Source organism: Sarcophilus harrisii, chromosome 2 (genome assembly GCF_902635505.1).
Source record: "Sarcophilus harrisii chromosome 2, mSarHar1.11, whole genome shotgun sequence".
NCBI classification, from domain to species: domain Eukaryota; kingdom Metazoa; phylum Chordata; class Mammalia; order Dasyuromorphia; family Dasyuridae; genus Sarcophilus; species Sarcophilus harrisii.
This window is the reverse complement of record NC_045427.1, coordinates 588,602,569-588,619,607: the sequence shown is the minus strand read 5'-3', so window position 1 is coordinate 588,619,607 and position 17,039 is coordinate 588,602,569. Positions and strand designations below refer to the sequence as shown.

At 39.2% G+C, this 17,039-nt stretch overlaps 1 protein-coding gene across 50 annotated transcripts in view; it reads left to right on the top strand.

The window, feature by feature from the left end:
- SORBS1 (sorbin and SH3 domain containing 1) overlaps positions 1–4,866 on the top strand; it is a 214,938-nt gene extending 210,072 nt beyond the window's left edge. For all 50 annotated transcript variants that reach the window (XM_031956131.1, XM_031956125.1, XM_031956140.1 and 47 more), the window contains one exon: positions 1,553–4,866. In XM_031956131.1, the coding sequence (XP_031811991.1) occupies positions 1,553–1,620 (68 nt within the window). In that variant the 3' untranslated portion in view covers positions 1,621–4,866. The remainder of the gene's footprint in view (positions 1–1,552) is intronic.
- Positions 4,867–17,039: the final 12,173 nt, after the last annotated feature.

The following is a 17,039-nucleotide window of genomic DNA, read 5'->3' as shown; positions in this document are numbered from 1 at the left end:
TCCTGATCACTAATAGATTTAATTAAAGCAAACACCTTAGTTTAAACAAATTAATGATTAGTTTTTGTAATAGAAATGCAGACTAGAACCTAAAGCTAACTAATGTGTTACCTGGCACTATTTTTTTGTGCAATATATATATATATATATGTATGTATGCTTTGGCTTGTAGATGTATGAGTGCAATCTCAAAAAATGCTTATTACATTTTTTTAGCTTTCATACATTAAATGTGCTTTTAAATAAACTGGTATAGTTTAAAACTGCACCAAGTCCTTTGGGACACGCTATATATCTTAAGAGAATCAAAAATTTTTAATTGTAAGTCAATCATTAAGCCACTAAGTAGGTTGAGGCCTTTCCTGTGCTTGAATATAAAATAGGATTTAGCATTATTTTCTCCATAAAGATTCATTAAGGAAAAATTCAAGTATTTTTTAATTCCTTTAAGATAAGCAATATTTGAAAATGTCATTTCTCATGTTTTTGCCCACAATTCCTAGAGGTTTTTCCCCTTCTCCAAAAACTCTAGATTCAAGAAAAATTTGAAACAATGTTGGGACAAAAGTTCTTGAATCTCTGAGACATTTTCAAGGAAATGGTTTTTCCAGCCCCTCTCAGTCACAGATGTTAGGGATACCTAAGACAACCTCTGAAGCTGGAATTAGCCAGAGGAACACTTTTACTCAGAAGCATAAAAAATGTCCATTCCCAATCCCAGAGGAAAGGGAAGCAATTCAGATCCAAAACGGAGGCAACTCCATGAACTAGACCTTTTATGGCCTATGGAAGTGATGACCAGGAATCAAGACTAGTCAATAGAAGAATAGAGGAAGCAATTCTGGGCTTAATATTTCTCAGACTGATTTATTCCCTTTTTGTGAGGAAGGGTACTGAGCTAATAGGCTTTAAAATGGTACTTTTATTAGGATGATACTCTTGGCTATTTAAAATCTAAAAGGGGTCCTATGGTATGTAATAAATAGGAGGAGTATGGAAATAAGAGTCAAATCTGAAGTCAAGTTACTATTAGGAAAAAAGTGACTTAGTTTCCACACCTACAAAGTGGGAATGATTATGCATATACTACCTGCATTATAGGGTTAGTGTAAAGCTCAATGATATCATGAATGTGAAAAGACCTTACAAACTCTAGAAATTTACATTGTGATTTTGTTGTGTATTTGAAAGTGCAAAGATTTGCAGTTTCATGTATAATCATCTTTTTTATTGTTCTATGTTATGGAAATGCTTTTTTATTCCATAAAATTAAAACAAAACTATACAAATATCAGGAAGTCTTGGCATTTGTGTGTGATGTGGATAAAGCACCATCTTTGGAATCAAGAAGACTAGGTGTCTAAATTCCACATCTGCTGCTTAACTAGCTGCAAGATTCCTCTAGTCCTGTCTCAGCTGTCCTGGAGTTAATTAAACTGAGCTAGGAACTCTTCCCAGAATTTCCAAAACCAAAAAACCTGCCCCTCCCAAAGCAAGAAAGTCCTAACTCCTCACTCACATTCTTATTTTCTGTTTGTTTGTTTGTTTATAGGTACTTCCAGAAGAACAAGACAGTTTGGTACTTTTCCAGGCAACTATGTAAAACCTTTATATTTATAAGAAGCCTGAGAACCTGTGATTGTTTTTTTTATTGGTGGATGAAACAGAACACAAAGCAATCTCTTTATCTCAATGTTGAATCAATAAGTCGGTTAGTGCAAGGATGAAGTAAGAAGTCTTAGAGTGACTTGGGGAAGTGTTGGGTTTAAAGTATGAGCCTCCTAGGGCTTTGGCTCATTAACAGGCTTCAGCAAATGTTTTTTGAATGAATGAATGTATGTGTGTACGAATGAGCTATGACCCAGCTGTTTGCTGGGTAACTAGAAGCAAGCCAGACTTCAAGTTTACATAACTGCCTTGTTAAACCCTACTAGTCCTCCTTCTCACCCTCCTGTGGTGAGTTGACATGGAACTGAAGGAAAGAAGCAAGTAGCCCCTCATCTTCTGTGTTTGGAGGACAATTCAGTTCTAGCCCAGTCCTGGGAGTGTTGATCTAAATTGTGGGAACCTGAGGAATTCATTTGATCTGATCAGAGAAGACCCAAAAAAGCCAGATCTAATCCAGTTTTGTTTTTTTTTTTTTGGGGGGGGGGGGAATCCAATCTTTATTGGGTTTGGGAAACTGGTTTGATCAGAAACTGCTAAACTTCCCCCAACCTATGGCCTCTCTAATCTGCCGCAGAGCAGGTTTAGAAGGCTGGCCATTTGAATGCTCCCAAACTCATCAGACCGGACTTTCCAGGGCTATTCTGGACTATAGTGACATTCTTAGGCTGCCCCAACTTGGATCCACACTCTTGGGGTAAGGGGAGGGGTAGTGGAAATAAGGTACCATTTGATGTGGGACTGTACTCTTTCACCCCCATCAGCACCATATATCCCAGTGTTCTGACAATAAAGCATGTTACATTTACTTGTGAGAGTTGGAGGAAGTAGATCAGAGGAACAAGTTGGATTTGCATCTGGTTAATGTAAATTTGATCTATAGCTTATTGGGAGAACATGCAACCATGTCACTATCCATATATACATACACATGTGTATATATTCTTGGAATTTTTACTAGGTTACCTTCAGAGAGACCGAGTTTTAATTTGTTTCCTTACCATCACCGATGTTTCCAGCCACACCATATGTCAATCACTGAAATGTGCAAGAATGTCTTACAGAAAGCAAAGAATTGCATTCAAAGGAAACTTTCAAAGTTATTTTGATTTAAGTACATCAATCAAAAATCACATGGGTTAAACTTGTTCTCAGAGCAGAGAGAATAGTTAAAGTTAAAGAACTTGTATTCTCTGCCTGGACCAGAGTTTCTAGTCCCTCTGCATGAATAGGAGGAGTTAATTCCTCAGAGCCAGAATCAGGAAGGGAGTCATCCAATCACTACATTTGTACCAGGCAGCCAATGACTGTGGGTGCATAAGTGAGGGCTAACAGAAACACTTGTGTGAAGGGGTTCAGCCTTGGAAATAGAGTAACATGTCCTTGAGTTGGCCCATCTGGACCTCCAGGTACAGGTGGGTCCTGGTATTAAAGCAGTTGCAGCAGTGAGTGTAAATAGAGTAAGCTTCAGCTCTCTGGATATATACAGTCACTTCTTCATTACATTAGGCCTCTGTGTACTCTGTTGCGCCACAGTTTTATTTTTTGCCCCATATCCTCAGACAGAAAGTATCCAGGGTAAAATTGGGAGGAGATAAATATTACCCATTTTGTACCCTATTCCATACCTCAGTGATGACTTCTCACCCACTAGGGCCCTAGTACACCTCCTCTATCTTTCACCCTAACAGAACCTGTTCTCAGGAATGAATCTGACAAACTTATGCCCAATGACATATAAATGACCAATCTATTGCCCCTTCCAAGGAAATTTGCACTTTAAGAAGGCACAAAGCCTTAATCAAAGGAATGAAGCTCTCATAGGGAAACCAGAATTGGTAGGGGAGAAATTACTGGGCAAGGGGAACCCTTTTGATGCCTCAGAAGTCATATCACATGGGCAGCCACTGCCACCAGATAGTAGGACTACTTTTTTTGGCATCTTGCTCTCTGCAGGGAATTTAGTAAAAGCATATGTGTGTATATGTGCACAAGCACCCGCATGTCCATTCATTTCAGCACTATGGCGTTAGAATTCACTTTGAAGTGGAAGTCTTGCATTGAATAACTATTTTCCTGGTCTGTTTTGGATGCAGACTGTTACTGATAAAATATTAGACCATAGCTTTTAAGGGGGGGGGGGGAATGGGTGCTTCTCCATTAGATAGCTAACTTCAAACACCTCTAGGAATACAGCTAGAGAATCAAACCAATTTATAAAGCTTCATTTTACACATAATGCCAGTGACATATATTTGTACATCTCTGAAACCTCCATTTTAACTCCCATATTTTCCCATATGTTTAATAATAAGGAAAAAAATCCAAAAAAATGCATCAAATTTCTGCTTCCTACATATCACAGAACAAGTAGCCAAAAGTTCTAGTGGCTACTTTGTCTTGAGACATTTAGGAATATAAAATACTTATTTTTATGCTTACAATGTTTATACAGGTTTATTAACAGCAAGTACACCTAATTGATAGCATGACTTGCAATACATTTTGATATCTTTCCCATGCTTTGGGGTCTAAAACCAATATCAACTAAAAAACACTTATCTTTTGCAGTCTCTCTGGGATCAGTAAAAAAAAAAAAAAGAAAGAAAAGAAATCACATCCTCAAGAAGTGGGACTGTACATATGTATATTTGTATAGACCATGTACTTACCTTGTATAGAAAAAATAATTTTAACAATTTGAATGAAAGGAAGACAGTAAGGAAGTCATTAAAGTTTTTTTTTTGCATTTTTATTTAAATGAAGGAATTCCAAGTTAACCCCTATGAATTTTTTTTTTTTTTTAGCACAAGAAGACACTTGTAAAATGTTACAGCTTTTAAATCATCATTATGGGGGAAAGGGCAATAACTCTGATCCTCATTTATGAATTTAAAAATTTTTTCCTTTGCAGTCTTGTTTCCCCGCAGTAATATTTAGTCCTGTTGCTAGACTAGATTAATATGCAAATTATATCATGAAAGAAAAAATAACTGACTTTCTATGTAACCAGTTAATTTAAAGGATTGCCACTGAAACAACACACAGAGAGCATGTACTATACAGACACAGATCTTGTGTTCATTTATTTTTCTTTATTGCAGTGGACTATGGTTTATTTGATAATAAATAGACGTGTTGAATTACTGCTACATTTCCTGTACAGACTATTTAATAAACCTTATTCCAATTTGCGTGGTACACTTTGGTTCTTACTTCTTATGGTTTTTCTCTTCCCCTTCATTACTGATCTCCTGAGATAGATGCTAGCTATTCTAACTTCTTAAATCCTATTCTAATTTTAATTCCTTATAACTGGGTTTCTGCTCATGTCAATCTAGTAACATGTGACTTAGCACAGTTCCTGGCACATAGTAAGTGCTTAATGAATGCTGTTTGTTGGCTTATTTTGTCTCTAAGATCACCACTGATGAGTTCTTAATGCAATCTGGTGAGCTTTTTAAAGCCTCATCCATCTCAACTTCTTTAGGGTATATGACATCTAGACCATCTATTTCTTTTTTTTTTTTGTTTTGTTTTTTTATAACTTTTTATCGACCGAGTCCATGCCTAGGTAATTTTTTTACAACATTATCCCTTGCACTCACTTCTATTCTGACTTTTCCCCTCCCTCCCTTTACCCCCTCCCCCAGATGGCAAGCAATCCTATACAAGTTAAATATGTCACAGTGTGTCCTAGATACAATATATGTGTGCAGAACTGAACAGTTCTCTTGTTGCACAGGAAGAATTGGATTCAGAAGGTAAAAATAACCTGGGAAGAAAAACAAAAATGCAAACAGTTTACATTCATTTCCCAGCGTTCTTTGGGTGTAGCTGCTTCTGTCCATCCTTGATCAATTGAAACTAAGTTAGATCTTCTCTTTGTCAAAGAAATCCACTTCCATCAGAATACATCCTCATATAGTATTGTTGTTGAAGTATATAATGATCTCCTGGTTCTGCTCATTTTACTTGGCATCAGTTCATGTAAGTCTCTCCAAGCCTCTCTGTATTCATCCTGCTGGTCATTTCTTACAGAACAATAATATTCCATAACATTCATATACCACAATTTACCCAACCATTCTCCAATTGATGGGCATCCATTCATTTTCCAGCTTCTAGCTACTACAAAAAGGGCTGCCACAAACATTTTGGCACATACAGGTTCCTTTCCCTTCTTTAGTATCTCTTTGGGATAAAAGCCCAGTAGAAACACTGCTGGATCAAAGGGTATGCGCAGTTTGATAACTTTTTGAGCATAGTTCCAAATTGCTCTCCAGAATGGCTGGATGTATTCACAATTCCTCCAACAATGTATCAGTGTCCGTGTTTTCCCACATCCCCTCCAACATTCTGCATTATCTTTCCCTGTCATTCTAGCCAATCTGACAGGTATGTAGTGGTATCTCAGAGTTTAGACCATCTATTTCTAGATAAATACAGCAGCTAATCACAATATGTAATTTATGACTAACAGAAGTATATTTTAAAGAAGTTCATCTTCTCCCTTGCTTTTTATAATGATGCATTTTGTTGTTGTTGTTGTTTTTGTTTTCTTTCTGCTTTTCTAACCCTCTTTTCTATTTCTGGGTTTGTTCCTACTCTCTCTTCTCAGTCCCTTACCTATGGATATTCCCCAGGATTCTGTCTCTCCCTTTCTCTCTCTATTCTTTATCTGGACTATGCTTCTGTGATCAAAAAGATCAAGCAAATTTGAGGCACCCTTATGAAGAGTACCGAAACAATTGTAATTATCTTCACCTTCCAATGACCCACCATCCTTTAGGAAGCCATGACTGACTTATCAGGAAAAACAGTAGATTTGAAATCTGTATTGTTAAAACAAGATTGATGATCTCTAAAAGTCATTCAGGACCAAAGAAAGACAACTAAAATAGTTGAAGGAAGGATGGACAGGTCTATTTTTTTAAAAATCATTTTTATTGAAGATTTCAATTTTATTTTCAAAACATATGCAAGATTAATTTTTTAACACTGACCCTTGCAAAACCTTGAGGAACACCGTTTTATATAGATAAACTAACAAGATGACAATGTCAAGGAATAACAAGTCATTATCAAAATCAATAGAAACTATAAAAGGTTTGAGTATGAATTTAACCACCAAATCCTAGAATACCAGTCAATCAAGATTAGTGTTCTACAGATAGTTTGATCCTCACAACAGTCCTGGGAGGTAAGTGCTATTATTATCCCATTTTATAATTGAAGAAACTGAGGCATATAGTTAGGTGACCTGCCCAGGGATCATACAGCTAGTGAATATTTGAGACTAAATCAGAACTCAGGACTACTTGACTTTGGATCCAGCATTCTATCCATTGAACTGCCTCTATTGCATGTTTTTAAAAAGTGCCGGTTGATTGTACATTAAATTTCAATTTTGTGCTCCAATTATAATACATTCTATTCTGCATAATTACTATTTGATTCTATTGAATATTTAGTATTATGTCATAATTTCCCCCTCTCATTATGAACTCAAGAAGGTCCAGGGCCTTCATTCCCTCTGAATCTTTTCCAAAATCCAGGACAGTTTTTTGCACATATTGCATCTTAAGTAGTTGTTGAATGAATGAGGAATTAGTGAATCATGCTCTTTCTTCCATGGAATGTTTCTCTGGGCCATTGTCAGAGACAGAACATTGGTCTTGAGGGACATTCACTGGCTGGAATTTATTGTTAAATTTAGTCTTATGAGTTTAGAGCTATGTCATCAAGATAGGACTTTCATCCTCTAGAGATGAACAAGGGGAGTGAAAGAATCATAGCTTTAGAGGGAGAAAGGGCCTTGGAGGTCACTGAACTGAACATCATCTTCCCTTTACAGATATAAAAACTATATTCTAGGGAGGTGAAATGATTAATATATATATGGGTATTTTAATATGTATAACATATATTGGATTACTTGCCATCTAGGGGAGGAGTTGGGAGAAGGAGGGGAAAATTTAGAACACAAGGCTATACAAGGATCAATGCTGAAAAATTATCTATGCATATACTTTGAAAATAAAAAGCTTTAATAATAATAATAAAGAATCCCACTCCCCCCTGAAAAGAATATATATGGAACTTATAATGGGAGGGAGTGGCAAGAGGGGAGAATTAGGGCATAGACACAAGGATATAGGCATAGAATAAATGGTATGACTGTAATTTAAATTCAGGTCTACTGAATCTCAATCCAGGGTCTTGCACCCTGTATCATACCCTTGAAAAATCTATTTCTAGATCATAATTCCCAAAATACACTGATTTAAACCAATGAGTCTACTATGTACAAGATGCTATTTTACTAGGGACTCATACCCAAAATCCTGTCTTCTGTTCTGCTCTTCCTTTTAGTGTCAATGTAAAAAATACTGGGAACACCATGAGTTTTATTGAGATTCATATTCATGAGATCAAGTGAGAGAAGACTAAGAAGCTGATTTAAAGGTCTGGAAGCAGCAGAACTGCCCCTAATAATATAAGGGTCATTTAGGCCCACCTGGCCTCCAGGATGGCTAACTTTGAGCACATATAAAAGGGGAGAATGTAAGATTACTGCAAAGGTAGGGAGCTGCCAGACTGGGACACCAAAGGGGTTTGGAGCCTAAAAAAGCAGTTTTTGGTCCCCCTGGGCCCATAAGACAAGTTATCCTGGTTCTGTGGGAAGGGAAGTGGCTGGACCTGAAAGGTACGTAGGATACATGGACGGGAAGATGAAGTAGAGAGGAGGTGAGACAAGTGGGTGAAGGGCATGGAAGCAGCCTTGACTATGGGAAGTCCTGACCCCCCCAGTTTGGCAGCTCCAGGGGAGTCTGGCTCTACTTTAAGGGTGGGACTGCCCTCCCTCCATGAGTTATAAATAGGCCAGCCATGGTATCAACACTTGGCAGACACATAGGGAAGGCAAACCACAAGTGAGGAAATAGAACTGGGGGGAGGAATGGAGCTCATAGAAAGGAGACAATGGAAGGAATAATGGAAATAGTGGAGGACTATGGGAAAATTATCCTTTATCCTTCTCAAGCACCTGGACTTTCCATGTCCATACCTTAAGGGAGTCTAGGACAGCTGGGTGGAACAGTGGATGGATGGATTCTGGAAGAACAGAGTTCAAACTGACCTCAGACATTCACTAACTGTATGACCTTAGGCAAGGCACTTAGCCCTATTTACCTCAGTTTTCTCATCTGTAAAATGAGTTAGAGAAAGAAATGTCAAAATTCTCCAATATCTCTGCCCCAAAAAACCCAAATGGGGTCACAAAGAGTGGAACATTGAAACAGCTGACCAACAAGGGAGTCTAATGGGTTAAATGGTGTGAGAGCAGATGTAGGAGAGGGTCCCCAAGAGTTTGAGATATCATGTAGGAGCCCAGGCCCCCATAAAAGGCAGCAGAGAGCCATAAGTGAAAAAGCCTTTCTTCTGCCAAGACTTTTGTCCTGTATGGCTTCTGCCAAGGTCACAAGAAGGCTCTAATCAGTTGTAGGAAGGAACAGGTCAGGGACCAAGCTACCTTTTCTTTGGAATTGGGAAACCTGAGCTGCCAGGAGGAGCTCGGAGCTGAGGAGAAAGGCCGCTTGGACAAAAGTTCAGACGCAATAAAAGCTGGTCTTTGTCCGCTGCAGCCACCTTATGACCACGAGGGAGACAGAAAAGGAAAGACTGGCTCTTTATAGAGTTTTCCTCCAGTAGATTGGAAGCTCCTCCAGCATAGGGACTGGATTTGCCTCTTTTTAGGTCCCCAGAACTTGGCCCAGTGCTTGGCCCGTAGTAAGTGCTTAATAAATATTGGTGGATGATTGTTGTTGTTTAGTCATTTCAGTTGGGTCCAACTCTTGGTGACCCCATTTGGGTTTTTCTTGGCAGAGATATTGGTGCCATTTCCCATTTCCTTCTCTAGTTCATTTTACAGATGAGGAAACTGAGGTTAAACAGGGTTAAGTGACTTGCTCAAGATCACCCAGCTAGGAAATATCTGATGCTGGATTTGGACGGAGGAAGCTCAGAGCTCTCGCCATTGTGTCACCTAGCTTAGGCACCTTCAAAATCCCACCTGAGAACCCTGAGAGTAGAGTGAAACTTGATTGATTTGTCTGATATTCCTGGTGCTTAAAGGGGCAAGACTCAACTCTTAGCTCACATACTTTTTTTGACCTCTGAAAGTTGTGTCAATTTGTCGAGTATCTCTCTAAGGTGACGTGGTTTTATGTCTTGTACCTGAAGTGATGCACTAAGTTCGCCACAGCGAACTAATAGTCCCCCCTACTAGAGTAAAAGGTAATATGGTCTGGTGGATAGAATGTTGAATTTGGAGTCAGCATTACCTGACCTTGAATCTCAAACATTAGATGTGTGACCTGGGAAAAAAACATTTGCCCTCTGCCCTCAGTTTCCTCTTCTATAAAATGGGCATAAAATAGACTACCCAGGCTCCCACCACCTGAAGACCAGGTGTGTTAGATTTTATTCCACCCACAGAATTCTCTAGTACCTTAAAAGGATTTTAGAGTGTCTAAGGTCTCTGCGAATAGCTCTATTCCCTCACAGATAATATTCTCCCCAGGTGTAAGGGGATGATCTCTTGTACCCCAGTTCTATGTAACTATTGATAGTCTCATTACTTCTTACCCTAGAATATTTATAAATGTACAAACTTACTCTCCCAATTGGGGAGAAGCATAATTTCCATTTCCTTCTTTGTACCACTCCAATGTTTGGGGAGGAAAGGAGAGTCAGCTTAGCTTTCATAAACACAGCTTTTTAAACTTTTTTCACTAGCTTCCCCTTTTCGCCAGAGATTTTTTACACAATCCAAGTATATAGGTATATAAAATAGATATGCAAATCAAATATTTACTGATAATAAATCATAAAAATTTATTTTAAAACAATTCTTTGATGTACATATAATTTTACCATTTATTAAAGATGAAAGCAAATTTGCATACTAATGAGATGGATGTGCTTGTTTATTTTTACATAAAGAATTAAATCTTGGTGGAAATATTTGATATCTTTTACTGCAGTCAAATTTCTTGCAGCCCCCACATTCAGTTACATAACCCCAGTGGGATGTTGATCCACAGTTGAAGAAGTTTTGCTATAGAGCAAAGTCTCAGTTCTAAGGTCAAAACTCCCTGGAGTTCCCTGGAGTTCCCAAAGCTCCCTCCCAGGAGTTCCCTGGAGCTCAAGTCTCAGGTGTCTTGATTTCTCAGTGCTTCCATACTTATCTAGCTGATTGTGCCATTCAGTCTTCAATCCTGGCTCCATGTCATCCTGGGTCATCTCCCACATGTGAAACCCAGGGAGTTAAACAGCATTGTGCAGACACAAAAACCCTCAGGCCCATTTCTTAGAATGAGGAAGGGATGCTAGCAGAGAGGAGCAGGGGAAGGAAAGTTCATGACATCTTTGTTGTGGGTGATCATCATCCTTTAAACGCATCAGATAAGAATGGCAGAAAAGAGAGCATCATGAAGAGAAGGAATAGCTCAGTCTTTTCAGTTTTAAAGATGTAAGTAATCAATCAAAGGAGGCCAGACTAACCCATGTGGTTGGGGATAAAGAAACATCCTTTTTGGGCAACTTAGACAGACTCCAAAGCACCCTCAAGGGAGCCTCCAGGTTAGGTGAATTGGGAATGCCCACATATGCCTGGATGACACGGGAATAATAAAAGCATCTACAACTCACAGGATAAAATAATATATATGAAGCCTTTTGTGAACTTTAAGCACCAGATAAACATGAATTATGAGGGTGTCCACAAGCATAGTTATGAAAATCAGGGATTTGGGGCTTTATAAGGAGTTTGCCTGACATATAATTCATAGCACCCAAGATAGTATTTTTAATCTTTACTCCATCAATCAGTTCAATAAACAAAAATAATAATTAGAATTACTGTAGTGCTTTATGCTTTACAAAGTGATTTACAGATGTTAGTACATTTGATTCTCACAATTCTATTGGGTTGTACCATTGGGTAGCTTCTGTTATTATCCTAACTTTACAGATCAGCAAATTAAGGCTAAGACAGGTTACAGGACTTGTCAACAGTCACAACCAATAAATGTTTGAGATAGGGATTTTAACTCATCTTTTTGAGTCCAAGTACTCTATCACCTATACCTGGACTTTTTAAACTTTTCCCACACAGGATCCCTTTTCACCTGAGAAATTTTTAACAATACCCTGGGTATAGATATGATATATAGGTATATATATCAAACATTTATTGATAATAAATCATAATTTTGCAATTCCCATATTCAGTTATGAGATCCCTTATGGGGTCACAAACCACATTTTAAGAAGCTGGGATATATACTACCAGACTAAATTGATTTCTTTCTCTTCTTCCAGTTCCATTGGAAAGGTTCCTTTTGGAGAAATCTCAGTCTTGTTCCATGTAAACACCCAGCTTTACAGCGCTATGACAAGTCCCACAGCTTCTCTAAATGTCAAGTTTTCTGGTGTGTGAAATGGGTGGGTGGGAGGGGATCAGATATCTCCAAGGTCCAATACAGTTCTACTATACTAAAACCATTTGCCAGAAGTTATTTCTATTCAGACTAGACTGTCTTTAAAGTTCTTTACAACTCAAATTTTGTGACTGTGGTTGGGATAAAGGAGGTCTGGCAAGATGTGGTTACACCTACCACTCTGCTGCACCATAAAGCCCAGGAAGTATGGGCCAGTGCAAATGTCAGAACCAGCTCTGGATCTCAATCCCTACTTGTTTGGGGCAAGATTGAAAGGAGACATAAGGGAGATGAGGGAAAAGGTGAATAGGTCCTGGTGTAATCCAAGATATTAATGACTACAAAATTCTGAAGAATAAATTTCCCATGAAGCCCAAAATCTACCTCTGTGTAAAGTGACTAAGGGTTCAAAAGTTAAGTTACTTACAAGAAGTCCATCTTCACAAGGATGTTTTGACCTAAGCTACATCTATCGTGTCCTGGAGCAGAGTGAGAAGCTTTGATCTATGTCAGTGGATTAGTACACCAGTGATTCTACATGGACTTCGAGGTCCTTGAGACCCTTTTGGGAGGTCTTTAAAGTCAAAACTTTTTTTCATAATAATACTAAGATGTCATTTGCCTATTAAAATACTCCTCCCATTTCCTACTGCATATCTGTATGAGGCCAGATTTCCTTCATATACTTCAATCAAAACAACATATTGAAGAATATTAAATGCAGAAGCATATAAGAGAATCCAGATGTGTTCTATTAAACTGACATTAAAGGGATTTGCCAAGACATATAAAACAATACCACTCCTCTCTGTTTTTTTTTTGGTTTTGAAAACAATTTTTTTCCATAAAAAATTTTGTGTTGACATGTAAGAATTTTAATTATTATTTCCAAATCTTTTATTATTAATCGATTTAATCAATATTTTAAAAATCAGCCATTTTAATTCCAAATAGAGTAAATATCAATATGTAGAATCCATAGAATCAAAAGCTCTTTATTTTTAAGAGTTCGAAGGGGTCTTGAGACTAAAAAAAAAAAATTAAGAATTCCTAATTTAGGCCAATAAAGTGCTGGATCTTAGAATCATAAAAGAGCAGTGATAATACATTAGACTCCAAGTTGGCAGTGACCTGGAGATCTAGTGCCATTTCTGACTTAAACCGATTGTGTGGCCTTAGGCAAGTCAGTTGCCTCAAGCAGTGCCTCTGTCTATAAATTATAGTTGCTAGTCAGCTTTGGTAAAAAGAGTTTCCTCCCTACCTTAATGAAATGACAGGTTTAGACAATTATTAATAACTGATATTTCTATAGCACTTGGGAGTTCATACATATTATCTCATTTTACCTTCACGATAGTCCCATGAATTAGGTACTGCCTATCCTATTGTATTAATTATAGAGATGGAAATAGAGGCATTGAAAACGTATTCAGGGGCCACAGTGTTAGTCCGAATTCACACTCAGGTCTCTTTTGACTGAGCCTAGTATTCTATTATACATGCTGTCTCTCATTCCTATAATGCTATAATAATAATAATGTTAATAAATAGCTGGTATTGATAAATCATTTTAAAGTTTGCAAAGTGCATTTAATAATAATAGCTAGACTTTACATAGTGCTTTAATGTTTGCAAAGCATTTTGCAAATATCTCATTTGATTCTCACAGCAATCTTGAGATCGGAGTGCTTTTGTTATTCTTTTTTCTATTGGTTTTTTTTACAGGAGAGTGAGATACCCAGAGGTTGAATGACTTACCTAGAATCACACAGCTAGTGGTGTCTGTAGATGGATTTCAACTGATCTCTCCATCCAATGCTCTATCCAGCCCATCATCTAGCTGCCTGTGTTAAATCAGTTGATTCCCATGATTCCGCGCTAACAATGTCCCACTTTCACAGATGTGGAAACCGAGACTCAAAGAATAGTGATTTGCCTGCTGGCACATGGCTACCATGACTGAAGCAGGATTTGAAGTCCTGTCTTCCTGACTCCATATTTAGCACTCTATCTACTATGGTTCCTAGCTGCCAACTCAAATATACTATCCAAAGTATTCTTTATCTATCTTGGTATTCACAACACTCTTGGGCAATGGAGTGTCCTCTTTCAGGAGCAGCAAGATGATCAGTGTCACTGAATTGTTTGGAGGTAAATAACTAGAAAGGTCCCGGCGCCCAGAATTCAGATGCAGGCTATAAATCCTTATTAGAGTAGCATCCCAGGAGAAGGAGCCCCGACTGATGGGAAAACATAGTTGAAGGAGATGGATGAAGAATGCTGGATTGGGAATTGTTGCACTGAAGGAAATAGGCATTGGGGGAATGCCCAGTTCCTTCATCTGATTTGTATTTCCCCACGTTCTACTAACCTTCTGTTAAGTGCCCTCTGCTCAGTGTATGGCTAACAATCTCCCAAGCTTTAAGTCTGGTTCAATGATTTCTCCTCCTCCTATTCAGTTCCTCACTCTCCCTCCTTTGTTTTGGGATAACGAGCTAGGTTATCTTGGTACCCAGGCCCGGCAGGGGGAGCAGAGATAGAAGTGGGCAACATTCAGTCATCATCATAACTGCCCCTTTTTCACCCAGCACCTTGTCCAGTATCATAAAGTCAAATCTTCGGGAGATTTTGGAAAGCGTGTAACTAGACCAACATCCTCATTTTCCATTTGAGGCAACTGAGCTCCAGAGATCAGAAGTGACATGTCCATAGTCTCCCAGGTGGAATTTGAAGCCAGGTCTCCTACGACCAAGTTCAGGACTCTTTCCACCATACTGTGCTATCTCTCTTAAGTGCTGTTTTTTGTATCCTGTTTACATATTCTGTTATTTATGATGCCTGACTGTGCACTCATGATTTCTAGAAATAAAGGCAACTCTCTGAGCAAAATTTTCCCAATAGAAACTTGTGGCTAAGCATGCTCAATAAATTGCCTGGGATTAGAGAGAGATCCAATCCAGAGGCCACTTCTGGTTTTAACAGGAGCTGGAACAGGAAGTTGGAGAAGGGAGGGATTAGGGAGAATAGAGTTTGTGGCTCTGTGCCTAATGAGCTTCTCTTGTCTGTTTTACTCACTGCTGTGAGAAACTGAGGCCGATTACAAAGAACTTTTGGGCCCTGGGTTGGGCTCTGTGGCTAGGCTGCAGGGGGAAAGGGGGGGAGAGTGAGGTCAGCAAAAGGGGAGAAATAGTAAAGGAAAAGGAGATCAGGAGGGAATGAGCAGATTAGAAAAGAGAGTGGGACAGAAAGTGACAGGAAGTGTAAGTGCCACTGATACCGGTTTTCTCATATTCATTTAGCTCTTTTTACATAAAGAGAGAAGCAGGTCTAATGGTGCAGTTAGAGAACAGAGTCATTGTTATTATTCTGAAGTACAAATCTCCTACGAGGTCCCCCTCTTCTGTTATTCCAGGCCCCCCCAATTTATCAACTCTGCTTTGGAACTAAGAGGCCTGTTACTTCCTCTGAGGGTGGAGAGGGGGAGGTGTGGAGAAGATGCAGTCTCACATCTCTCAGAACTGAGAATTTCAAGATGAGTCCAACCATATTAACTCTGGGGTTTACAGAGGCAACAGCTGGGAGGTGAATTGGTTCTAAAGCAGTTTTTGATTTTGTGAAACATTTTCAGAAGATGAATCTGGAGACGGCTGACGCCAGGTTTGAGTTGCAACTCTCTAGATCATGTCTTGCGAGGTTTGCCCCTTCTCTCTTAGCTTCCCCAGCACTCTGCCCCCATAGTCCCAGACCTTAGATAGTGGTTCAGATTGTCAGTCGCATATCTGAGGGGGAAGAAATAGGGCCTACGTGGGTGGGAGCCAGGTGGCAATTTTCTAAACTATGCATGTGCAAAGATTGTGGTCGAGGCACTAAGGGTGTATTCACTGAGTATCACCTGCACTGTGGGTGACACACACTGCCCTCATCTCAAAAAACTCAACTATCGAAAGTTACTTATTTTTTTCAGATCTAGAAGGACCTGCCTTCCTAGCCCAAGCTCCTTCATTTTATTTATTTTGTGAAAGGTGACCCTCAATTTGATTGATTTAGCCAAGGTCTGCAAAGGGAACTCCCTTTGCCAAAGCAGAAGTGTTCTCCTTTTTAAAAATCTTTCCCGAGTAGCCTGAGGCACTGAAAAGTTGTGTCAAGCGCCTAGTCTCCCAGTCATTAAGTATCAGGAAGGATTCGAATCCAGGTCATCTTAACTGGAAGCCCAGCTCTGTGGTTACTCCCTACAACACGCTGCCCATCTTCCTCTTCACTTGACAGATAAAGGAATCGAAGCCTGGAAAGACGGTGTCTTGCTTAAAAACAGCAGAGAATTAGAGAAGGAAGAATCAAGGCCCTGTCCAGCGTTCTTCCCAAGTCACTAAAAATTCTAACTCCTCAAATTGAAGATTATCTTTTATTTCATTATTCGGTCCGTGGAGTTTTAACTCGCTCAGCAGAGGCCTCTTCCTCCAGATTTCTGAACTTTTAATGCCAATCAGTATTGAAGTTTTGTTAGAAGTATTGAAGTTTAAGTTAGATTGTCTGGGTTTCGGGGGGAAATCAACCATTACTGTGCTTAATAGAACTGAATGTGGGGTTGAGCTCAGGAAAACTTCTTCAAGGGTTAAAAGGCAAATACCGGTGCAACTCCACCCTTCCTCTCCCCACCCTTCCTCACCTTGCGGACCTGGAGGGTGGCGGGTCTCAGCCTGCCCGAACCTCGCGCTTAGAGCCTGGGGCTCCCTGGCCGGGATGGAGGGGGGATGCGGGGCTGGGAGGGGACAGCCGAGGGGATTCTCCTGTATCTTTACCCTGTGCGTTCCTAAATTACCCCGATCCTGGAAAGCTGTTTTTTCCCCATTATGTTCCCACGCGGCGAGG